Genomic DNA, 27485 nt, shown 5'->3' on the forward strand with positions numbered 1-27485 from the left:
GAAGTAGCTCTCTTAAAGCCAAATGCCAGAGGACAGAGGCTGGCGTTGATAAAGGTGGACAAAGCAACTGTCAGACAAGTAGAAGAGGAAGGCAGGTTACGAGTTGGCTTCGTAAGCTTCCGAATACGAAGAAGAATTGAAGTAATAAGATGTTACAAATGCCTGGGATATGGACACGTCTCAGGCAACTGTAAGAACGAAAACAGATCCAAGCTTTGCTTCCGGCGTGGAAGCTCAAACCACCGGAAGAAGGAATGTCTAGGCCCAGCACGGTGCTTCCTTTGCCCAACAAGGGACAACAAGCACGAAACAGGCAGCGGGAGCTGCCTTTTATTTAGAAGAGCCCTAAAAGAGGCCAGGGATAAGGCCCAAGCAGGATCAAAATAAGCCAAAAAGGCCTTGAGTTGAAAGACAGGCTAACGTGGACCTACGCTGCGCTAGGTACTTTTTACCTATCAGCAAGGGAAAGCATTAAGCTTATAGTGGTGCTGGCTAAGTAGGCGGCCTACTATGAAGCGCTATACAAGGTGCTGGTCCTCATGGAAACCCCGAGTCTTTTTCAGGACTCGAGAGCATCAGCACCTCTAGGAAACGGTGGCGAGTTAACTCGTTAATGCTGTGAGACGCGATGTTCTCCCTGGTGGCTCCACCCTGAAGTAATGCTAACGCGGTTTCGGGGTGGATCAAAAGCCACGTGGCATGGGGGGGGGTTTTTAGTGGGTATGGGTGGTCTAATAAAAAAAATCCACCGAGTGCCACACTACTGCTGCCCCTGCGGTGTGCCTCAATGCATTTTTCCTCCCACCACGAAAAAAAAAAAAAAAATACTACTACTGCTACCACTATTTCTACTACTACTACTTATCACGCAGCACTCCTGTTCCTGTAAATAGGAACAATAAGGAGGGGTACAAAGCCGTGGACACTGCTCGTCTCGTCCGTCTTCTTGTTATCTTGTTGTTCTCTTTTTGCGACCTCTGATTCGCGCACCTGAAAGGAAGGAAGAATGGCGACGCGCACGATCTCTTTTTCTTCCACGAAAACAACCCAGCCAACAAAACTCTATCTCACAAAAAACCTCGCTAGCCCTCTATGCTTACGATGGCTCCTTAGTCGAGACTGGATCGGCCCATTCCGCTGCAACAGCAACGCATACCTCTCAGCCCAATTTTTCTCTTTCCCGCATTGTTTACGCCAGCTCTTTTAAGTGAGTTCTCTGCTCTGCTTATTGTGTTGTATGCCTGCTGCTTGTCGCGCTGGGGCACTTGTAGTTGGCCTACATAAACATTTACTACACACAATCACTACTTTCACAATTTTTTAACACAACGCTTTGGAAGTCTCCGTAGGTGGTACTTAGAAAGAGTGGCGACTTCTGGCCAGCCCGAGCAAGTAGCATTCTTCTCTGGAAACAGAAGGCTGCTGCCGTGATTTTAATTCTTTTCAAATCTTCATTTAAAAAAAGGATAGTGCCGGCCTGCGCGGGTCATTACGTCACGAAAAATGATGCCAAAATGAAAGAGAGCTGGCTCCACTGCAGAGTCTCCTTGTTTCTGACCCCGGTGGTCGATCTGAGCTTGACTTGGAGGCCGAGTTTCAAAAAAGTACCGACATTGCATAGGAGCCTCTTGCCAGGGAGATGATGGACCTCAGGGCGCTAATGGTAATGTACCCAACACGGCAAGGACCAGAAAGACCTTGTCGGGCTGTTGGCAACAGCTGTAGGCGCCTTTAAACGTCACCAAGCTCAGATTGACAAGCTATGAAGCCAGTGGAACCACTCACGAGTTGTTTCGATTTGTGTGTGGCGGGGACTCTCTCCGACTGGCGTAGGGGCCCTGGCAGTAGGTGAAGCTGGACGATGAGGCTCAGGTAAGTCTGGGTAACCACATCTAGATTCTCTAAAGAGAGAATCTTATTCGGGAATTTTACAGGAAAATGATAAATATAGCGAACGAAAAAAAAAAGGTACCAATACCGTAAATAGAGTTAAGGCTTGTAAAAAGTGATGATAGGACTATTTAAGTTAGAATCGAGCGAAATTTGAAAGAAAAATCAAGCAGGGGGAAATGATACCGAATCATCAAATGTTCAAGAAAATAAATGTTGGGCAAAGAGGGAAGACAAAAAGAATTATAGCAACAGAGAGGAACAACGTACCCGACAAACAGCAAACATGCAAGCTCAGGTTGAAGGGATAATGAAACTTGGCAACACATCAAACTGCAACCAAGAAGAAATAGGGCACGTACTCGAACTAATAGAATTGTACTTGCTCGTATTCGGCCTAGTAGGTGAACCACTGAAAGCAACTAATTTATTGAAACACAGAATACAAACAATAGTAGATAGACCCATAACTGCAAAAAGGGTCAGATACCTTGTAAAATTAAGGGAACAATGCAGACAAAACTGGACAAATTATTGAACGAAGGTACAATCGAGCCATCAAAATCACCACATAGCTCAGCATAGCATAGATCGTGTTGAAAAATGCAGGACCAAATGAAGAAAAATGCTGGAGAGTTGTCACAGATCTTAGGTTGTTGAATCAAGTAACTGTTGGCTCATGCTAGCCGTTACCATTTCAAAATAAAATTTTAAAAAATTTGGTGGCTGCGCGATGTATAACTGTAATCGACTTGAAGAGCGGATTTTTTCAGGTGGAAACACACATGGATAACGCCCATAAGATCGCATTCTCATGCCCACAAGGGCACTACCAATGTAAAAGAATGTCGATGGGATGCTCCGATTCACCAAATACCATCATGCGAGTGATAACACTAGCACTCGCAGGACTGCAGGACCAGGAAATTGAAATATACATGGATTATATCATGGTATTTGGGAAAAACCTGAAATAGCATGGAATGCGTTTAAGAGACTGTTGCAAAGGCTATTAGATGCAACTTTCACAAGAGAGCCAAAGAAATGCTAATTTTTCAAGCGAGAGGCAAAAGTACTGGGACACATTGTTGGGAATGAAAAAATAAAGACAAATCGACAGACAAACAAGGCTGTGAAAGAATTCCTGGGGTTGACGAATGCCAAGAAAATAAAAAGTTTCTCGGGCTCTTGAGATATGAAAGATGGCTTATGAGGGAATATGCAAAAATAGCCCAACCACTTTCATAACTAATAAAGAAAATTATAGTTTTGAAATGGGAAGAAAGAGAAAACAGGCATTCGTAAAACTAAAACATGCTTTCTTTAGCGAGCTGGTACTAAGAGCCCCAGACATGAGTAAACCATTCATAGAAACAACCGACGCATCCGACTACGTCATCGAAGAAATTTGAATTACAGTACCCAACATACGACAAGGAATTGTTGTCGATAGTGTATACTGAAGAGCAGTTAAGACCCTATTTGTTGGTCGCAAATTTACAGTCTTGACAGACCACGAACTGCTCAAACATTTTTTTATATTAAAGAAACCTGACTTAAGATTTACAAGGTTGAAGGCAAAACTTCGGAAATACGAGTTTAATGTTGTCTATAGATCTGAACAAATAAACAAGGCACTGGATGTCCTTTCTTGTAAGCCAATATTAAAAGATCGGGGAGGGGGGTGAACCCAGAATGACCGTACCAGGAGCTGTATGAGCTTGTGGAAAGACAGGAAATATAAAATCAAGAAGATGTGAACGCGCTGCTGACACGCATATAAAATGCGCCACAGGAGAAAAAGAAACATAATAAGAAAGAATAGAAAAGATAAAATAGAAACATTGGACTCAAATAAACAAGTAATTAAAAAGAAACCCAGGAAACTTAGAGTAAAAAAACACACATCAAATATCGGCTGCTACAGTGATAGAGATACTGGATCCAAATGAGAGGTAACGAAAAAACCAAAAGATAAGACAGAAAAAATACCCTTGCAGCAGGAAACAACGAAGAAAGGAATTCCATAAAAGAACACATACAAGGCATAGAAAGACAAAAAAAGATTAGGGAAAAGCAAAAAAGTGCTAATAGTAATAAAAAGCGCATAATGCCCCCAGCAGACCCACCACCACCACCAGACCCTTAAAGCGACTGCAAGCCACTAACGCACGACAGTAGTAATAATAATAACGATAAAAAAATAATAATAATAATAATAGTAATAATAGTAATAATAATAAAAATAATAATAATAATGATAATGGGAACGGTATTGATAATAGTAATAACAATAATAATAATAGTTATAGTAATGGTAATGATAATGATAATGATAATGATTATGGTAATAATAATAATGATAAAGATAATAATAATGGTGATAGTAATAATAATAATAATGGTATTGGTAATATTAACGCTAATGATAACGGTAATGACAACGATAATGCTAATAATAATGGTAATGACAATAATTAAAAATAATGGTAATGATATTGGTAATGATATTGATAATGATACTTATAATGATAATGGTAATGATAATGACAAACACGATGACAATGAGAATGATAATGACAACGACCATGATAATGATAATGACAATCATAATAATGACAATAACAGTTACAGTAACAGTAACCGTAACAGTTACAGTAACAATAACAATAACAAATAAAATAATGCTAACAATAAAAATAATAATAATATTAATAATAACAATCATGATAATAGCGGTAATAATACTAATAATTGTAAGGACAGAAGAAATACAGAAAATCAGAACGATAAAGCAAGTATGCTAACACAGTATTGCATAGGAAGGCAGGATACACAGAATCATACGTGTATAAATACGTAGGAAAAAGCATCATTTTTCTTTAAGTTATGGCCCGTGGACGAGCCACGAGTGAGCAACGAATCATACAGAAAGTAGATATAAAATAACTGATAACTAGTCTAACTGATAACTGTAGACAATTAACCCACTCTTTTCCGTAGGAACAATATTGATAAAATATGTAAAAAAAATTGTTTTTCTTTCGCAGTCCTCGAATGTGCTACGAAAGAACATACACTGACAGATGTAAGTAACCAAACGATAACGCCAACGGTAAATAAAGCAAACGGAAACACATATTTGCACTCTGGTAAAAGTAAGAAATCACAACAGTAACATACGAACGATATGGGAACAAAACATAAAGCATACAAGATGCATGCGTGTCATTCTCTAACAAAAAATGAAACAAAAAAAATGTATAATAATAATAATAATCATAAGAATAATAATAAGAATAATGTAAGTAATAACAATAATAGTAACAATAATAATAATGTAATGATAAGATAATAGACAGATAGCATTACCAAAATGAAAGCGAGGTACTACAATTAACGAAAAATTATCGTATGAACAGAACAAAAATTAGGCTGTTGGCATGGAACATGCAGGGTTGAACAGACGAACAAAAAAAATTGAAAGGCAGAGAGGAGTACGAAAAAAAAGTCGGTCATCAAATTTATTATTCGTGGGTAACGTAAACTTACTGTTCGTTATCGCTGATACCATGATCCCCTAGCTTCATCACTTCCTTCCTCGAAGATAGCCTAAGAGCTCCCCACTATTCCCAACAATTTCACAAAGATTTTCCCCTAGGCATGGACCTGGAGTAATCGAAAGTGATTCTCGTAACCCTGTTGGAGGCTTACGGACTGCTCAGTGAACTCCCTTAGCTGACGCCTGTATTTGGGAGAAGGCAAAACAAGCAACGCATTGAAATCCCAAAAAAAAAAAAAAAAAACAACAAAAAAACGAACGTAACGGATGACCTGGATGCCAGGATGGCGTTCGAGAAATAACCAGCAACGCTGCAGAAAACAACACCAACAACTCCAGCTAAAATTAACCCGCCTAGCACCTTAGGGCGTAGGACACACCAAAGATCCAGGAAAATTACGGTGGTGGCCAACCACCAAGATGAAAAAAAAAAAAAATGGGAAAGGTGGTTGAAAAGTCACCTACCTGGGAACACCTAGTGGCTATAGCACGTAAAATAGAGCGTACGAATCAATGAACCAAGCTAACAAAGATGGAGATAATTCAGTGGAAAATAATAATTGCATTGAATGGGCGCCAGCGCCGTCAGATAATTGAAATCGAGAAAGCTCCATCATAAGTTGCTTTCTATGCATGACACACAAAAACAGAAGAAAGGGAGCGGAAATATTTTACAAACAGAAAATCAGACTAGACCAATGTAAGCCAATTGAGCCTCTGGCATAAGATTGCCAATCTTTCTGGAATCGCCTTTATTAGGGCATTATACTAGTTTAATATTTTTAAAAAAGTGTGCTTATTGAATAACCAAAGAGAGTTCGAAAATATAAAAGGAAAAAAATTATGAAAAAATAACAAATAAGGAAAAAATACTAAACTACAAAAAAACAATGAATTGAAAAAAAAAAAAATAACGACAAATTAAGAAAAAATTAAGCACGTGGCAACAGTAAAGTGTAGCCGTAGTAGGATGGCAAGAAATAGACATGTATACCACATAGCTTATGCCACAACATAAGATAGGAAATAAACACCTGTAAGTAGAGTGCTACACTTGCATCCAAAAATAAGCACGTGGTTCTTGAATAGTATAATGCATTGGGTAGCGTCATATTCGAGCAAATCACTTTTCAGCTACAAACATGTGTGCGTAAGCGTAAATGTATAGAAAGAGAAACGTGGACAAAACGTCAACGAAGATGACGCACAGACAGTTGGCTGACCACTTCCCCTTCTTACCCCTCACTTTCTCCACTACGGTTCTTAAAAAAATAAAAATACAAATATATACCCGTGGAAATAGAGTAGGACATATGAAATAAGGAAACATCACGGGGGCACATATCACCAAATGTATGAATACGAGTTAGTGCAAATAAAAAGAGAGCTGTCAGACTGGAAGGATTACGCGTGGATTGCGGCGGAAATATTATTAAGAGCAGCTGCAGGACCATTGGGGTTTTGAAAAATGGGGGGCCCTGATATTACTAAAATTATCGAGAATGATTACAGGCACACGGGATAGAAACAACACCACAGAGGGTGGATTAACAACACCTCAACTAATAATCATTTAAGTGTAACGCGATCATCCATATAAAAGGCAGCCGGGCACCGAGAGAAAATAAAAAAAAAATAATAATAATTCGACAATTTTATACATAATAAGAATGACATTGAAAATATCTATAATAATAATAGCGTCTATAATAAGATTAGTAATAAGTACTAGTAACAATACTAATACTAAGTTAAAGCATTGCGTCCTTGACCCTCGACATCCTCGACAAAAGTCATAAAACATTTACCAATTATAATTGGTAACATTGTTATTACCACGATACAATAAATACGCAGAAAGTAAGCGAAGTTATGGGATTTTTTGTAACTTAAATATAGTAGTAAGTGTATTCTCATCACCGAAATATTTTCGAAACACCATGTATCGTAAAATATAAGTAGTTTATGACAAGCATAATAATTAAAAAAAAAAAGAGTGAAAAATTTTGTAGTAGTTGAAATGACAATAAGAACAATTACAGCAATGATAGAATTTATAGTAGGGTTAGCAATGATACAGACACTACCAACAATACTATAAATAGGTTAAGGCAGTAAATCCTTGACCCTCGACATCCTTGACAAGTTAGAGTAATAGTTATGTTCATATGGAATTTAGTATACGTGACGGTTTGTGTAGAAGTACACGATTACAAATTACAAAATTATTTTAGTATGATACTAAAGCAAAACACAATAAATAAAGGAAAATTTGAAAATAAATTTTTTATACCAAAAATAACTTTTAATTTTAAATACAGGTAATTTATCATCCTTACGGATGGTTTCGTATAGAAATCAATATCTGTTACTTTTAGCATTTGCTGTGACAATTAGTGAACCACAAAAACAAAGGTTTGGCAGTGTTGGTTTGTATTAAAAAAAAACCTTTATCCGCTCACGGTGAATTCTATATAGTTTCATTACTATGCAAAACTAAAAATGATGTATTTACATAACTCGAAGGTTATAATACTTATGAAATGAAAGATGTTGTATGTAAAGAGTTTTAATTAAAATATAAAGAAAAGTGATTATTGTTTGTGAATAATTAATACTGAAACCGTGAAATGAGACGTGAGATGAATTATTATTAAAGTATTATATTGTAAAATTTTTTTTTATTGACTGATAAGAACAATATATAAATAGTGTATTGATTATTTTTAATTCATAAGTTATACAAAAGTGTTATTGGGTTGATTTTATATAGAAATCAATGAAATTTGACTTTCTTTCTTAGGAGTAAGGGAGGGTGATAAGTTGCTTAACTGAAAGCAAAAGTCTAAGAGTGGCTAATAAAAAGGTGAAAGGGGGCTTAACCAATACGCTATTAATTTACTAAACAAAATTTTATTGGATTAGTTTCATTAAGAAGTAAGAGAATTCTTTGCTTAGTTGATGGGTTGTTGGGGTGCGAGGGGAGGAGATTTTCTAAAGGTAATTTTGGCATTTTCAAGGGGAACACGAAAAATGTGAGAGTGGATGAGAATGTCAACCAATAAAGATAGTTGTCTTTTTTAACGGGTGGTGAGAAAGATCACCAAAATGTCGCATGGCAACAGGTAGCGAAGGGGACTAACCAAATTTTATTATTTCTCATTGACGGCAAAAATTATAATGTTAACTAGTTTCTCTTCTTTAAAACAAGTGTCGTTTAAATTTATAGAATAATTGCTAAGATGCACTTTAATTTTTCCATTTTATTTATTTAAAGTTGCAGAATGCATTTTGACTTTTTGAGCAGTCAGCTGAGCTGAGCGAGAGATGACGAAAGAGCTAATTGCTCTTTGTAGCCTTATGTGTACATATAACGTTGTAAGTACGAGGAGGAGGAGACAGAGATGTAAATACCCCACTTTACTGCCATGCTGACATCATTTCTTGATTTTTTGTTGCTTTTTTTCGGTTCCTTGATGCATCTACTCAAATCGTACAAAAAATTTATAAAACTGTGTTTTCTTTGAAAGGTCTTGACAGATTTGTTTTTACTAATTTTTTTTTTTTTCGCTTTGTTTCAGTGCTACAATTTTAAATTTTTTACACAATGCTCTGTCTAATTTTTTTTTTTTTTTTTTAAGTGATTTTTTGTTTCCTCTCGTGTCATTTTTTTAAAAATAACTTTTTAGGTCTCACTTTTAACAAAGAATCATTTAATAAATTATAGCCATTTTTCTTAATTACACTACTAACACTAGATAATACACTATATCTGGTCACTAAGAAACTTAAAAAAAAATTGGTCCACATATTTTTATATTTAATGCTCACTATAACAAATATATTAGTGTAAGATTTATAAAGAGATCACTGCCAAGATGTAATTTACATAGTAAGCTCAAAGAGACACTTTTATAGTTTAAGAAACGCCTGAAGCTACAACAAGTAAATTCCCACCACAAGATGTCTTTGGCCTTGATATGTAAAAAATTTTAATCGTTCTTTTAGAGATACAACCCTGCTCTTAAGCAAACATGTTAATTTACGTGATAAAAACAATATTATCATAATGCAATCACTTACACAACCAGTTGTCCAGTCCTAGATTCAATAGTTTATTCTTATATGCTTGGTATGCAGCAGGTTACATTTAAGGTTAGCTCAGCCAGGTAAAGGACAAAATTCAAAAGAATTTTGTTCTGTGTAAAGTGTGACATTTTCGGTAATGGGGCTATAATAACGTGCTAATGATGCAGTAAAATATTTTGCTCACAATAATAAATGAAAATTTGGCTGAATCATTTTATAAATTAAATAAAACTATTTTAATCATTTGAAAAAACTAATCATTAACTAGAAACTGTGTGAGCTGTATTTTTTCATTATGACAAAATTATACTTTATAATGGTAAGACAGATACTATTTAAATGATTAGTAACAAAGAATTTTTTTTTTAAGTAAAATTTATCTGTAAATAGGTTAGCTGTTAGAGCGCATAGAAGACGGCCAAGCTCAATTATTGTGTGTGTATGTGTATATATACATGAATGTACACGATTTTTATAAAATTATTAACTGAATATGTGTGAATTTCAGATAGGTACAAACTTCCAGGTGATGATTAAAGAAACGAGATATAGAGAGAATCAGACAGAAAGAAATAATTTACTTTTGATTTTTAAGATGCTGTTTCTGGATGACACTAGATAAGTAAGAACTCATGTATTATTCCTTCAATTTTTTAATACAGGCCTAAGTCTACAGAAGATGTGCATGCACATCAGTAATATGTGTATACAGCTTGTACATTTGCGTATGCAATATACTTTTTTCTCTCATTTTTTTTGCATGTGTCTGTACACAAATCTATACCGATTAATCTAGTTTAGTCTAATTTTGCACTGTTTCCACTAGGCGGTCACATAACTTTTTTCACAATAATCATTGAGAAGTTCTCTGTATGGTACTATATATTTACTAACAGTAAGGATTTTTTCAAGCATTGTAAAAAAGCGTTAGTTACGTATTATCTATATCAGTTAATTGGTTATAATTCCAAATACACTCAGTTGTCAAAATATTTGTGAGTTTTAGTGTAGCACGTGCATAAATATGTGTTAATATATTACAAAAGAAAAATTCTTTCAAAAAAAGTGAATCCAACATTTTGTTTTGAATAAAAAATTAGAAAGAAGCTTTCTGCTATTTTCCCTCAAAAAATACATGTAAATCTTTTACGCAAATATTATTTTTTACTCGTAAACTTGTAAGCTCAAACTATTTTTTATTAAAAGAAATTTTGAGCAGCAGCATAACCTAAGAAAGGGAAATAGTTGTACTCTCGTCACGAACTGGTACACTAGCTGTTAACTCTATAGCTAGCGCTGCTGCTATATGCTTACGAGATAGCTACGGCCTCGTTACAATATGTTGCACCAGTACTTGAGTACGCAGCTAATACACCTGTTTAGTATAGCGTCTGCTTTTTGAAGCATAGCTTCTGTACTTAATTTTTCCTAATATGGTTTGAAACTTACCAGAAGATGCTTTCTAATACATAAAAAATATTAATTATGATGAAAAAAATATGTTTTTAAAATCACTTGCCTTATATAATAGAAGTTACATGTTCTTATTTCTAATGTAACATTTCATATTGAGATGATGTATGAAAACACTTTACAATTTTCAGATTGTTGGCGGTATGACGTGGTGTATTGAATCGTGTTGCTTTGACGTTAATGTGGACATACTCTTTCAGGAGAACCTTACTATTGGTAAAAAAATGTAAGTATTTTCTTTTAGTTATTGCATTACTCGTTAATCATTATAAAAGTTTATATTTCAGAGCTCTAACAGAAAAAATTGTAAGTATGCTGCCAAAAATGAATTGCCCTTACAGTATTGAGCCTCATCAAATACAAGGTTTGGATTTAATCAACATTCTTCCTGTAATTCAGGTAAATACAATTCATTAGTTTTTACTTAGAAGTAAATAAAAATATTCAACCCTCTTGTAGCTAAATGAAATTTTTTTTTTTTTTGGATCCCAAAACATATATTTCCATCTACCTAGGTATAAATGAAATCGCAGACGGCATTATTACTCCTGTCTTTCGTTTAATAGCTCATTATATCACTCCGTGACTTCTATATCATTTTTCAGCGATTGAACCTGTTGTTTCACAAAAATTGTCTCTGACTTAATAGTCCATCATACTTATTTCATCTTACCAATAGGTTTATCGTTACAAATTATAGCTCATACCTATTTATATTTTGAAATTATTTTTTCAATAATCGTAGAAAAAACAAAAAAATTAAACTGATGATAACAAAAACCACCAGATAAAATACAAGTCTGATATTTTTGTTTACTGTATAAAATTAAAAAGCAATGAGATATCCATGTTCGATAACTAAGGAGAGTGTTAATTTGCTAATTCAATAAAACTTCATAAATTGTAGAATTATACGTTTAACTTAATGTAGGATTTATAATTATTATTAATTCTACATATATACATTCTGAGTGTAGAGAGAGCGAGATCTTTTATTTATCATGGAAATATAACTGAGGTTACTACTTGCTAATTTGGACCTATAAGTAGATCTGTTCTCTCTAGGATTTGTCTTTAAGATATACATTACAAACTTGTGTGTAAGCTTAAACTGTAACTGGTAAATATCACATTAATACTATGTTTCAGCTGTCTTTCTAGTTCTTGTCTTGCTATTCTACACAAAAAAAATTTTGTCTCACAAATCTAAGAATTTTTTTTTTCCTGCAGGCACCAATCCTCCTGATTATGTACCTCAAAATTTGTAATTCATAGTTCAGTGCTAGATGTATCGTACAGTATCAAAAGTCGAGATATCACAGCTTAGAGTTCAGCACTTCAGATATGAAGATTTAAGCTAGCGAGAGTTAAGTATAGTTTAAATTGTTGCCTTTTCCCGCTAGTTTGAAGTTCCGCATATGAAGTACCAGACTCCAAAATTTTTTTTAGGTTGAGGTTATTGGTCTATTAAACCATCCTAACATTTCTGAACCTCAAAAAAGCAGCCTTAATGTTTTTGATTAATTATTAACGTTTGTCGGTTTCTTGAGCGAACCAAATTATCATACTAGGTGCTGAAGTAGACTAAATAATATTAGGTTGAATACGTACAGCTTTACCACTAGTTTTTAAAATGTCGTTTCAAATAATGTGGTAAAAAGAGCATGAGATGAAATTCGTGAGGAAGCTTTTTCATAGCCCCACTTATTGATTTCAAGCCTATATAGGAGGCGTTTCACATGAACTCTCTTAGCGCGGCACAAGAGCGCCAAAACATCTACTCTTAAACTCACGACTACAACAATAAAATTAACGTTCAAATATTTTTAAAATATGATTTAGATGTAAATTTTCCTCAGCTTTCCCATGCGGCTATCGATTTTTCTGAAAAACTCGTTTCTTACCTTAAAACACTATGAATTACGCTGTATCTCGAGAACGATATTTTTAATATTTTTTTACAGTCTAAATCAGAAAAGCAGCTTTTGTTACATCGAAATAGTTATTTTTTTTAAATTATTTTTTTTGAGAGAATACGACGACAAATACAAGTTGCCAGATCATTTTTAAATGTAACATGTTCTGTACGTTTTTAAAGTAAGAAACTCATTTTTTGGAAGAACTGATAGTTGCATCAAAAAGCTAAAGTAAAAATACATCTGGATTGTAGAATTTAAATATTTTATGAGTTAGTTTTTGTGCTGTAACCGTGAGGTAAAAAGCAGATTGTTTGGCACTTGTGTACCGTGTTAGAAGAGTTGACATAGAATGCCTCCTATGTAAGTTTAAAACAAGCTGGAATTCTTAACCCGTTTAAAATAGTTATATCGTTTTTGTCGGGCAGGGAGAAACACCACATAATTTCTCCATACCACCAAATATACTCCACAGCCACCCTACAGCCCTTTCTCACAGTAGAAGGAGATATTTGGCCACTTTCTGCATTGTTTTAAGCCAAAAAATATTCCATGCAGCCATCCTCTCATACCTTTACATACTCTCTATAGCCTTGTGTGAATGTATGTATGTATATATCTCTAACACGCCTCCACAACAACATTTGTACGTAGACATTGTTTGAATCTATATTTGTATATTTTTTATTAATTTTTCCACGCTACTAAGAAGATAGATATGTTGACCATTGATGTGTTGAGTTAATGTGTGAAGAGCAGAGTTACACGTATTTTTTTATTATGTGGTCAGAATTTTACACCCTCCTCTCCCACACCTTTCAAATACCTTTTTTTTTAATTTTCAAAATTTTTTTTTACGTGTGCGTTTTGCGCTGGAGTAAACCAATGATTTCGAAAGTGTCATCTTGAAACAATATATGACGCAAGTGAATTTTTCATTTTAATTTTCCCTCTTCTCAGGAAGGTGAACAAGGGGCACCGTTACATGGGTAGTGGTAGCGATATAGGCAGAGAGAGAGAATTGGATTTCTGATAGTTCCTTCTCTTTCTGTTTTGCTAGGCTGTGATTGGTTATAGTATTTTGGGCATTATTTTGATTTTTGTACAGGCGGGAGATTCAAAACTACACGTGTATGTAGGCAGCGTAAGCATAAGGTATAACGGGTACAAAACCCAATAATAAAATAACATGTAAAGCTGAAATTACAACCAATACTTAATCAGATAATGCATTTTTAAGATAAATTCTGCCAGTTGACTGTTAAAATTGTTAACTGTTCAATACAAGAGCTAAATTTTACATAAAAAATATAGGGCGAATACAAAATAAAAAAACAAATTAAATTTTAACCATCAGGCTACTTTATTTAAACAAATAATAACTGTACTACTAGAGTAACGTGCTACGTATGTCATCATTGCAAAGTTAATGAATTAAGACGATATGATTAAATAACAGCAAGGATTTATATACAGTAGTAAATAGTATAGTAGGCACAACGATAGAATACAGTAAATAATAAATGAAACCGGTAACATTGTCCATAGCCTACAATTTTTGTACGCAGAAACTAATCATGTACATAAACCACACATTCTTTTCACTGTCCATTAAAAATAGTTATTTTATTATTTTGCATGTGGACCCGTTCCTTTTGATCGTTTGCAAGTTTTGATTCATGTGCCATTTGAATATCAGTGTATTTTCCTATAATTAATAAAATTATTTGAAACCTATGGTCCATAAGTGCTTCTTGCTCAAGAAAGTGATAACTATTGAAAATATGTCTAGGCAAAGAGTTTAACGTTTCCAGCGTTATTTTGGTAAAAACTTTCTTCGCAAATAAATTTTTATTATGTTTAACAACTGAATCTGTTGTTTTGCAAATAATATGTACATCATCCGATACAAAATTCAAACCTCCAAAATTTCTCATACTTGTCAGTTTACTCTTGCCAAGATTAGTGTTCTTGACCATTAATAGCAAGCACTCCTGGCAGTAAATTTTTTGTTTGAAAACATGCACTACTGATCCAGCGATGTAAGCTGTGACCTCATGAGCATACTCATTACACGTCCAAGATTTTGATGTACTGTAGTCGTGATCCACAAGGCAGCTTTCATTACGAAAATAATTTGTAATATCTACTGAGAAAATCGGTTGTGGTATTGGTGGTCAAGGTCGACTAGTTGTAGGTGCACTTTTTACTTTTTTATGCGTATTCAAGCATTTTTCTTCAGTGAATTGCTTGATATCGTTAGTATTCCCAGTCTTTGACAACAAAGAAGTATTATTCAAAGATGAGCAGTTTGCGGAACTTGATGTTACACACAACATTTTGTAATACGTGAGCTTCTTGTATGCAGATAAAAATTGAGTAGCTGTACGGTTATTATTAGGGCCAATCATGCTTCTGATAAGGGGAAAAAAAAGTTCTGGTCCTGGCTCAGTTTGTAACTCAATACATAATCCAAATATTTCTTATTAATTAAATAAAAAGCCAAGTCGTATACATTTTTTAGAGAAATAACAGATCTCCTAAAACCAGTTTGTACTGATCTACTCTCTACAACTCTCACAGTCCGATATTTTACATGAAACATTGCCTTACTTTTTTTCACAGGTTTCACAAGTTGTCATTTAAGTTAATAATGTATTTTCAGTCAATGGTATTACTTTTATCAAATGTAAACGATCCTTTTAAAGCAAAATAGTTTCTACAGAGTTTTAAGCAGTGTGCCGGATCACCATCAAACGTGATGCTCATGACCTTAATTTTTTTTTTCGCCTAGCAATGTTAGCAAATCTTTTTAAAGAATAGCCTTTTCAATACCAGTAAGGGAATCAATGAGGTAGTGCGCAACTGCGGCTTTGAAACCCCTATTAATGCTCACCAAAATAAAAACAAATGCTTTAGAAGCTGTCTGTTCTTTTTCATTTGAATGCAGCTCCGAAAGCTGACCACCATGATCTACCAGTCCTGTCGATGAATGCGTGATTGTATCCCACTCTTTATTTTGCTTGATACTCATCTCATCGAAGGTCAAATTGAAAACTAATGTCCGACTTTTCTCATGTTCTTTCTCAGTCATATCACTAATTTTGTTTTTAATTTCATACGATATTCCGGGCGAAAAATCATCTGTTTTTAACCACCTGTTCTTTGTTTGAACAGTTGGGAGGCATTTCAAAAATGAGTTTCTTACGGCATTATATGCCGCTGGAGAGTGGAAGTGTAACATACGTGCAAAACTTTACAAGTTAGGTGGAAAAGGAGATGTGCGTTTTGAATCTTTTATTCTGGTAATCAATTCTTAAACATGAGAAGGTAGTTCCTACAAAGTAAAAAGTTAACGTGAAAGAAAATCGTTTTTTATCAAACATCTCTGTGCAGCTCAACCGTTAAGCAGTGGGTTTCCGAGTTTAAAAAGGGTCGTGTGAGCACCTCTGATGAGCTTCGCTCAGGACGCCCCATTGAGGTCATAACTCCAGATATGATCAAAAAAATCCATCAAATAGTGCTGAAAGACCGCAGATTAAAAGTGCGTGAGATAGCTGAGACCTGTAAGATGTCATATGAACGTGTACAAAATATTTTGCACGAACAATTGTACATGGATAAGCTCTGTGCAAGATGGGTGCCACGTTTGCTGACAGTCGACCAAAAATTGATTCGAAAGAACATTTCTACCGCCAATTTGGCGTTGTATAAGCGTAATCCAAGCGAATTTTATGCGTCGATTCGTAACCGTTGACGAAACTTGGGTTCACCACTACACTCCTGAAACCAAAGAACAGTCTAAACAGTGGATTGGACCAGGGGAACCAACTCCAAAGAAAGCAAAAACAATTTTTTCGGCGATCAAGGTTATGGCTACTGTTTTTTGGGATGCAAGAGGTATATACATTGATTACCTTGAAAAGGGTAAAACTATCACTGGTCAATACTACGCAGACTTATTACAACGTTTGAGCCACGAAGTAAAAATTAAACGACCTCATCTGGCGAAAAAAAAAATCTTGTTTCATCACGATAACGCACCAGTGCACACGTCAATCGTTGCGATGGCTAAAATCAACGATCTGAAGTTTGAATTGATGCCGCACCCTCCCTACTCTCCAGACCTAGCCCCGAGTGACTATTATCTGTTTCCTTACCTCAAAAAATGGCTTGGCGGTAAGAGATTTGCGGACAATGAAGAAGTAATCGAAGCTGTAAATGGTTATTTTGAGGAGCTTGACGAATCAGTCTATAGAGATAGCATGACTAGACTAGAACACCGCTATGAGAAATGTATCAGCCTTGGAGGAGATTATGTTGAGAAATAAAAAAAAAAAATTCTTAAAAACGTTGTTTTTTTTGGCCGGGCCGGAAACTTATCAATCCACTGTGTAGAGACTCCCAGGGTAAGAATCAATCTACCCGTTGCCAGCTCTTCATCATCAGGAATAATAATAAAGAACAGCTGGAAGTCTTACCACTGGCGCTTTTTAGGGCCGTTATAAGTACTTACGTTCCCTTCTTAACCATCAATCTCATCGGTTCTTTTTAGGGGCCACCTAAGTATTAACTACCTTGCCAACAAATACATTTTTACTACCATTTTCGGAAAGCGATTCGTCGACTAAAAGACTAAAGATGGGCACTATTAAACCAAGTCAGCCATTCACTGGCAGACGTCACCTGCGGAGTTGTTCTTCGCAAGGCTGGAAAACCCGGTGACCGACGACCCAATATTACCCTCTCGACTCTAAGCATTCAACCAAAAATCACTGATCCTCTCCAAGGTCTGCGCTGGGCAAACCTTTAACAGCTATGAAGGAAAAAAAACTTGAGCCAACGGGACAGCCTCCACTGGACAAGTATCACTAACCAACCTCCCCATCTAAGATCACCAAAACAACTGAATCTGCAAATAAAAAAGGTGCTTTAGACGCCAACGTCTTCGATGTTATACCGGGAGACGTTGGGAAAGAGCACTACAACTAGCCCCAAAGCTTCGGACTTTGTAATTTTTCTCCCAATCAGTCTGGGTCTTCAACAGCAAGCCAGAGAAAATCAGCCTGAGGTATTTAGGCAGTCACAATTGCTGTTAACTGCAGTCAAGAAAGAGTTAACTTAAGAAGCTCACCGGTCCTTTTTAGGGCCATCGGACGTCGAACTACCTTGCCAACAAATGTATTAGAACTTAACAAAGTTGACAGAAAACAGCCTTTAGGGGTCACAAAAATTTTAAGCATGCCAAAAGTCGCAAGAAGGTTAATTGGAAGAAAAACTTTAAATGTATCTAATAAATACAATTTTACTTAGGCGTCAAGAAACTGACGCAGAAAATTTACCGAGATTGGAACAGCAGCGTCAAAATCGACAAATAAAGAATCCATTACGTGAGAGATCAGCTTTTCATTGTACCCTCACAGCAATCTCTAAAATGCTTAAAGATCCTACTTTAGATTTTTAAATAAGTAGAAAATATATTTGTGTATTTGTGGCAATAAAAATGTAGGGTTTAAGGTCCAGGACTTTGTTGCTCTGGTAACAAAGTTGTGAGATAAGAGAAAAAAAAAATTTTTTTTAATATAAATTTTTTAGGCGTTTAAAATCTTATCAGCTTTAAAAAATAGCCCTTTTCGTGAATTACACTGGAGAATCTGCAAATGAACGGTTCCTTATGGCCACCGATTATTTTATGGCATAAAGGACGCACGGTACTTTTTAGCGTAATTATTTTTTTGAATTTTCACACATTATATGACCAAACAAACTGTATTGATTCCGAAAAAATATGTTCTTAATAAGAAGATTTTTGTTTTGAGATGTGTCAGGAATATGTGTAAAATTTTTAACTGAAAACGTTTCACATTACGTGCCAACACACTACGGTGTTTTATTTAGTAAGTCTCGGGCGAAGCCGAGACAGGGGGCTGCTAGTATAATATAAATGTGAAAATAAAGTAGAATTATTATTGACAGTGCCATTATGTCAATTGTGATGAAATTTTATGAGTCCGTGATGCTCTAATTTTAAAAAAAATGAAGCAACATAGTCATTTTAAACAGTTTTCTTTTCTAGATCTATTAGGGCCCAAGAAGTTTCATTTGTTTTGGTCATGGATGATATGAAAAAAATATTTTAACAATTAACACTTTATTTGAAGACTTGTTAATAAAACATTTACTAATAACACAGATACCTTGTACTAAGTGACCCAGGGCACTTACTGGCTACTTAAATGATTAATGAAACATTCATTAATAACACAAATACCTATATTTAGAAGACCTGGGGCACTTAGTTGCTACTTAATCCAATTGTTGTTAAATAACATCTAATAAAATATTAACTCACAACACAAGTGTCTACAACCAGGTGACCCCTGGCGCTTAATGGCCACTTAACTAACAATTAGAACTTTAAAAAATCAAACAAGCGCTTATTACCAAATAATCCAAGGCACTTACTGGCTTTTTCATTAATTAATAACGAAAATTAATGACACAAATGCCTATAAGTACATGACTCTAGGCACTTACTGGCCACTCAATTAATTATTAAAACACTAATTATTATCAGCCCGATTTCGAATGCGTATTGAAAGCTAAATAAATAAAACAGTTGCTTTTGCTTAATATTTAAGTAATTATTTACTAACATGCATCTTAATGAAAACAAATAATAATATTTTAAATGACATGTTACTTTTTTTTGAATTTTGAATAAAAACATACGTAGATTAATGTAATAAAAAAAAAAATTTCAAAAGTATTTAAATCTAGCAATCACGTCATAATTAAGATCTTTGTCAGTTAATAAAGTGCCCAATAAGTATTAATGTCACTCACCTGGTAACAGGTGCAAGTCTTATTAATGTTTTGTTGAAGAGTCTAATTGACGTTTTTTTAAATAAAAAAAGCCCAGTAAACACTCTGGTTTGTCTGGTGAAGGGTGCTTATGAAATTAGTTAATATTTTAAAAATTACTTTAATGGCTGTTAAGTGCCCCAGGTTATCTGGTGGTTGGCCACTATACTATTAATTAATGTTTCATCGATTAAGTAGGTGTTGTGTATTTCCGGATTATATATATGTCTTACTCGCTATTATGTCTGTAACGCTTTTATCGTCGTGAGCAGCGCTCCCTGCAACACGTTTAGTTCGCTCTACCTACGACAAGAATTCACATGCGTCTGTATCCTCGTATCAGTCAATCTTTTATATTAAACTCTACATTAAACATTTGTCGAGTTTTGTCTTTTGCCCATAAACAAATCCTCATCCACACTACGTTCACTCTTGTTCTACTTAAAAAATACACTTGACGGACCTTTTATTTTTCATATTAATAGGTTATGGCCCAGACCACGAGACTGCATAATGAGTTCAAGAGTAAGGTGTATGTTCTTGTTTCTTTGTCTTCAGTGAAGAAGGGCGAGAAGTTTTTTGTTACGAGGACACGAAACAGTGTATAGTGCAAAAAGGCTGGAGAAATCTCAACACGTCATATCTCGAGGTTCGACGGTAAGAACTTCCAGGCATGGAAATCACAGCTGAAAGCCATCTTCGTTGCTAACGAACTGCTAGTGGTCGTGAACGGTATGAGTGTAAAGCTGGCAGACGCAAGTAGCTTGGAGGCGAAAGCGTGGATAAAGAACAATGTGAAGGCCATGTACATTATTTCATCGTCCATGGAACTGGAGCCGATGCAGTGTTTGTTGTCGTGTGGCATGGCAAAAGAGATGTGGGATCGACTGCTGGCAATTCACGAGCAAAAGAGTGGAACGCACAAGCTGCTTTTGAGTCAGCGTTTTCATGAGTATCGGATGGATCCGACTGACCCAATTTCGCAACATGTTGCCAAAGTGCAAAACCTATCTACGCAGTTGATCAATTTGGGTCAGAATATACCAGATTTGTTAATCATCTCCAAAACCCTTACTAGCTTGCCAGCGAAGTACCGGCACTTACGTACGACCTGGAGCAGTGTTGACCTCTCAAAATAAACAGTCGGATGTTTACAAAAGAGGCTGATCGAAGAGGAAGCATATTTGAACGCCGAACATGAGGAAGCTGTGGCACTTGCTGCTACCTCAAGTGTGACTCATAAAAGTGGCGCGAATCCAACGAAACCCAAGCACAAGGAAAAATGTCGAGACACTAAGGACGTTGAGTGCGATGTATGCGGCGAGAAAGAATATTTCGCGCGGGAGTGTCCAGATCGGAAGTCGAACTCTTAGAACATAAGTGGCTCGAAGGAATCAGAGAGTTTTCGTGACGTTGCGCTCGTTACTATGAGCAGTCACAACCTCAAAAGCCCTGTAACGTTCAATGCTGATAAACGGGAGCCATCCACACGCGAGATAGCATGGCTGCTTAACACTGATAATGACGATGTGTGGTTTACCGTTAGTAGTGCATCCGCATACATCACCTTCAGAAAAGAGTGGTTCACAAACTATCGTCCAAAGAGGGAAGGTAGTACCATCACTCTGGGAGATGATAGTGAGTGCACAGTTGTTGACGAAGGTACTGTACCTGTCAAGAGGCTCGTCGAGGGACAGTGGCTGAATGCTTACCTCGAGAATGTTTTGCATGTCCCCGGGATGAAAAAGAATCTGTTCTCCGTTGGTGCATGCACATCACGCGAACTTAAACTTCAAGGGAAACAGCGTGAAAATCTTGCGCAACAACAAAATTATAACCACAGGTGTGAAACAGTCGAATGAGATATACAGAATGTTCCTGCGAGCAGAGGCACTGAAACATGAGGCTAATATATCTACTGCTAGTCTCAAAACATGGCATGAGCGCCTGAAACACCTAAATGTGCGCGCTCCGTGCCAATAACTCCGTTGCTGCTGAGCCGATAAGTTTTGCGGACTCGCATTTATTTGGTCACCGCACAGTGGTCTCACTGGCAGCATTAAATGAGTTCTGGCAAAAATATTTATAAAGCTGTTCACCTGCTGCTGCTATTGCCACGTGCCTCATCGGGCTTAAAACGGCAAAAGAAAGACATTGTTCTTATCAATCTATATGTGGAATGGCCACTTTTTCAGTTGTTATATTACAGTAAACATATTATGTATGTAATAAAAAAGGTTTTTTTTTTATATTTAACATTATAAAATTTGTACAGTTGTTTCCTTACAGAAAAGACGAGAGGATGTCTTGTTTTCGGATTTGAAACAAAGCGTTTTGACACCACTTACATTCTTTTCTTAATGTCTTCTTACCCTCGCTACTTTCACTATCACTAGCATCTAAACATCATGATGTATTACTCTATAAGGGATGAAAGTATGGCATTTTCTCCTGGGTGTTTAATCGCTTCCTAAGTCAACGGAGAAGGAAGCAAACACCTGGAAGTCGATATTGTTATTTTTTCCCGTGTATGCAATTTTTCCTCTTTTTCTGTTAATACACAACGTTATTATCACTATTTACAGTAAATAGCGTTATTTAACTTTCCAGATAAAACTCGCATTCTTTGCTAATTAGAAAAATATTTTGCAAAAATATGCGTGGAAAGTCCCTCAATCCTTATGTGAAGGAGAAGAACACACAAATAGTACTTTTCTATGAGCAAAAAATGCACATTTTTACCCGGGGGAATTTGGTACTTTCGTCCCTGAAATCGGGAAAGAAAAGTCGTTATTCGGCTAGGGTATAGTGAAAACTTTTATACCTTGCATAATCGAAGTTATCTTATTTGACAACAATCCTCACACTCACCATCACTGTAAATCATTCAGTTCTTCAGTTTCTTCAGTGTCATGGTAAGTGAGAGTTGTCACGTCAATGCTACTATTACTATTGCCTTCATTTACTGCGTAATCCAATTGAAAATAATAACCTAGTTTCGTTACATATTTAAGTACGTATCAAAAATATGACATATCAATACGTAGTAGAAATACGTGTTGGTTTGGAACCTTTCGTCACCTAATTTTATCACGTATTTTGCAGTCATGAAGTATTTCAATGTTAAAATAGTTTTAAAATACGATTACGACGTGCATTAACATGATCGTAATGACTGTCATTATTCAAATAATAACACCAAAACAGAGGGGTTTAAATATATTTTCTTGTATTTCAGTAGTATTGAGACAACATAAAAACAAAAAAATTAAAGATTCCACTTTCTTCAAATTCAAGAAAAAATACTTGAACCCCCTTATTTTAGTGTTACTATGCGGATGCCAACAGTCACGAAGATCATGCTAATGCACGTCGTAATCATATTTTAAAACTATTTTAATAAAGAAATACTTCATGACTGCAAAATACGTGATAAAGTTAGGTGACGAAAGGTTCCAAACCAACACGTATTTTCACTCCGTATTTATGTGACGTACTTTTGATACGTACTCAAATACGTAACAAAACTACGTCATTATTTTCAATGAGAAACTCAAGGTCTCTTCATTTTTGACATATTTGCTTATGAAGCTGGTTCTATGCATCACTTATTTTTATGTAAAATAATTGTTAAAGCTATGCACTTAAAACGCTCTTAAAACCTGGAATGACACCTGTTTTCTTACTATTACATCGTCCCATCATGAGCTTTTTTTTTAAAAACGGCAGTAAAAATGGTATGCCAGGATGATTATCTTCATTCAAAAATCATCTTGAAAAATTATCACACATTTCTTACTGGTACCATATACTTTCACTGTCCCTGTTCTAGTTTTCTTCCCCTTCTATCTCATCAACTATGTTCGTACTCTCGTACCCCGAGTCGTAATGGTCATTGTCTCCGAATATGTTACAACTTTACTTTGCTGTACGCTAATGAAAATACCTTAAGTGGACTTTTTTTCAAATACTGGCTGACGTTATTGCGATTTAAAAGTGGTACACTGTAGAGACACTGATTATTCTCAGTACTGTTGTGCAAACTGAGTGTATGTATAAATATTAAATTGTAACAGAAAGGTATATTCTCAAGATAAAATGTTGTAAGAAAACTTTCCAGTATAATCTCTCACTAAACACAAACTCTTTGCTGTTATCAACATAAAAGAAACTTAGTACCTAAGGTCGTACTTTGATAATGTCATCCCTATTATGAGCATAGAAAAAAGATCGAAAATCTCGTACAATATTGTCTATCTTCCCAAATTTTGTCTTGACTGTAATAAGTTATATAATTAATGATGTCTTTTTTTCGTATTACGTATGACTACGATGGACAATTGTATAATCATATCAAGTCACGTTATGTGATTATATTCTGATATCGAGCATGTAATTAAATTGTTTAACAAATAATACTTTGCTAATACTAGAGATTCGTCACCATGTATGCTTTTCAGTTTTTTGTGTATGTAAGTAAACAGTAGTTTTCGTCGAATAAGTGCCATTGTCCATGGGGTTATTTGCGACCTGAGGGACGTAAGACAGCCATGGTGAGATGGCACTTACGTGAAAAATCTATTTTTCTATCAGGGCACGCCAGCCTTTCAAAAGTGCCTGATGTAGAAAATGGTACATTACGTCTCTAAGGCAAAAAGTGTAAACATTGTTGTATGTTTGTGTCCAAGTTGCGTATATTGTTCTTTTATCAAGGGCGTTAAGTGAAATTTTGAGCCTTTGGGCACACTTCGTGCCTTAGAAAATAACTTTGGCCCGTGGGTGCAAAGTGTTTCTACAAAGGAACAAAGTATAAGTATGTCCCGAGGGTGAAAAACTGCAGCTACACTTATTTCAGAAAAAATACTAACATTATTTATGATTTTATGTATTAGAATATTTAATAAAAATCATAACTTTTCTTGTGCCAATCACAATCGAAGAACTTTACACTTTTACCCATAAGGGGTTTTTTCATGTTGGTTTTGTCGTCTCTACCTCTTGTATGAAGGTATGATAAGAAAGTCTACCTATAACAATTTTTTACGGAAAGTTCATATGAAATATGAGGAAGACATTTAGTCATTAGTAGGTATTGCTTCCACATTAACAGCGGAGCCTAATACGGAAACTCATTTGTTAAGTATGCTCAAATTTTCGCTACGCGTTGCAAATGTTCGTGAGCCACACTTTAGTACTGTGTGTGGTAGAGTATGGAGCAGTAATTTTTTAGTAATTTTTGATCGTTAAGTTACTAAAAAAATTCATTTTTTTAATTGACACTGTCAAATTAGAACCCTAAGAGATATGTTTAAACGCAATTGTTATTAAAACTGTTTGTTTGAAAAGGTGTTCAAAAATTTGTTGGTTGAAATCATCGATTGGTAAAAAGTATCGTACACTATTATCATCAGTGAAAATGTAGCCTTATTATTTTTTTTTTCTTACAACTATTAACAAAATTTTTAGCCCATTCGGTAGTGAGACAAATGGGTTTTAACAAAAACCATATGAATTTTAAACAAAAACATAAGCATCAAACCGTTTTTCTTTTTATTACTTGTATTGTTTTTACCCAGATACCCTACTGGTAATTTATAATGTATTTATTTATACAACTAGGAGTAAGATTATACATTGATTTATAATGAGGTATTACATTTTGTTACATTTGCAAAGAATATTATTTCATCCATGAGTTATCTATGTTACATCCAACCACAAAAAGACAATCGTCTAACAAGTTTATAACGCTTATAGCGTAAGTGTACAGTTAAAAGAGTCGATGAACTCAATGCACTATTCGTTATCATAAATTGATCAAAAATAATATTGATGAAATTTTTGAAAATAAAACTTATCGATGGTTTCAATTACTTTCGCATGCCTTTAAGCAGTTTACCCAAGTCGTATGGTCTGTTGTAAATTGAAAAAGGTATTTTCTCATATTTTCTAACATGCCCGATAATCAATCATACGTGAGTCCCTTACCACTGCTCGATATATATATATATATATATCTGTTACTATGCATACCAAAGTTAGAAATCCGTTTTTAGGATACTACAACGAACTAGATAAACCTCTTACGTATCTGGCTTTAAAAATAAAATTCCAAAAAAAACTGTTAACAAGATGTGAAATTTTTGAGATTAATTACGGAGCTTTTCCCAAAAACCTTTATCTAATTTAAAGTAGATCCTTTACTGAATGCTCAACCATGGTTTCGACCAGTAAGCGTGTGTACAGAGTAAAAATTGTAAAAAAAATCAAATTCGTGTTATTCCACAACAAGGTTATTAAATAGCAAACAACTAATCCACAGTAGCTCTAAAACGGATTTATTTAAAGAAATACGTTCTCAAGCTATTTATCTAACATGTTGAACACTGCCAAGAGAGACCAGACAGTATTGTCAATAGTTACGATGATCCTTAAAACTTAAGGATGATTATTTATCAAAGAATCGAATTAAAATTTCAAAGTTACTTCTAGCACGGTTGCCCCAGTGTTATCAAATGAACAGAGATACTAATTTGAGGAGTGCAGATCTATGGATAATAAATGTAAGAAAACTTATGCAACTAGCGGAAAAATACGAACATTCAGTTATGAGTTGATAGAAACATGGGAATGCGATTTTTAACCAGGAAATACACGGAAAGACAAACATTCAAACTTTATTCAAGCAAATGAGAATCATTGAAATAGAAAACTATCTAATCTGCTTGACGCACTTTGACTAACATCAATAATACTTATATTTCGTTTGAAATTAAGCTTCTTCGATGACTGTGTTGATAATGAAAATATAAGGATTTTTATACACAATTTCTGATCGGTATTTTTCTGTGGGATCAAGTTTCCTGTGTACATGGTACATAGTATTATCTAAAATTTATTATAACTAAAAAAAAAATCTTTTTGTGAGACTAAGATCTCAAAATTTTGTTTGATTTTCAACGTTTGGCCAGCTATGTAGTATGTTTACCGCAAATGTTCTACTGGTTTCGTTTTATCTTTAATATTATACTTATCAAAAGTTACGATTCTATTTGTAGTGAATTGATTTGTCACTTACTTGACATATTTGTCTACAGCTATTAACTAAAATGATAAATCAATATAAAAACTGTGCAAGTACTTAGTTACTATTATTTTATCTCGCTACTCGAAAAAAAAAGAAATTGAAGTTGGACTAACAACAACCGATAAAAATGCAGTAGTTTTATAATAATATCGTAAGTTTTTGTTGAGGTATTTGCAAAAAAAAAAAAATTAAGAAACTAATAACTCTCAAATTCCCATTCTTTTTCACAAAGATATTGTTATGTTTATAACGTATCCATAAGCTAGACGTTACAACAAAAAAAGATAAGCTCTATTAAATATTTGAGATATATTTACTAAACAAATGAGTTTCCTTATGTAGATTTTCAAATCGTTTCTTGAAATAAAACCATGCCAAGTTCATCATTACATAGGACATATTTTATTATGTTGTATCGCTTTATTAAAACTATATTAACTAAGTAATGAAGAAGTAACATTTTTAATATTTTTTGTGAATTGTATTGATTATTAAAAACAATAGAGAATTAAAGATCAAATTGGCTTAGAGCTTTGCTTTCAAAACCTGATTTCCTAATTTTTTAATTTTATCATTATTATTTTTTTTTTTTTTTTAACTTTAC

At 34.8% G+C, this 27485-nt stretch overlaps 1 protein-coding gene across 3 annotated transcripts in view; it reads left to right on the forward strand.

Annotated features, from left to right (window-relative positions):
- Positions 1-27485, forward strand: part of fidipidine (coiled-coil domain-containing protein 93) — a 525830-nt gene that overhangs the window by 32878 nt on the left and 465467 nt on the right. For all 3 annotated transcript variants that reach the window (XM_089595045.1, XM_089595044.1, XM_089595046.1), the window contains 2 exons: positions 11146-11240; positions 11302-11413. In XM_089595045.1, the coding sequence (XP_089451171.1) occupies positions 11146-11240; positions 11302-11413 (207 nt within the window). The remainder of the gene's footprint in view (positions 1-11145; positions 11241-11301; positions 11414-27485) is intronic.

The sequence above is a fragment of the Copidosoma floridanum genome, unplaced genomic scaffold (genome assembly GCF_036245765.1).
Source record: "Copidosoma floridanum isolate Cflo_tuat_1 unplaced genomic scaffold, Cflo_Japanese_pri ptg000024l, whole genome shotgun sequence".
NCBI lineage: Eukaryota > Metazoa > Arthropoda > Insecta > Hymenoptera > Encyrtidae > Copidosoma > Copidosoma floridanum.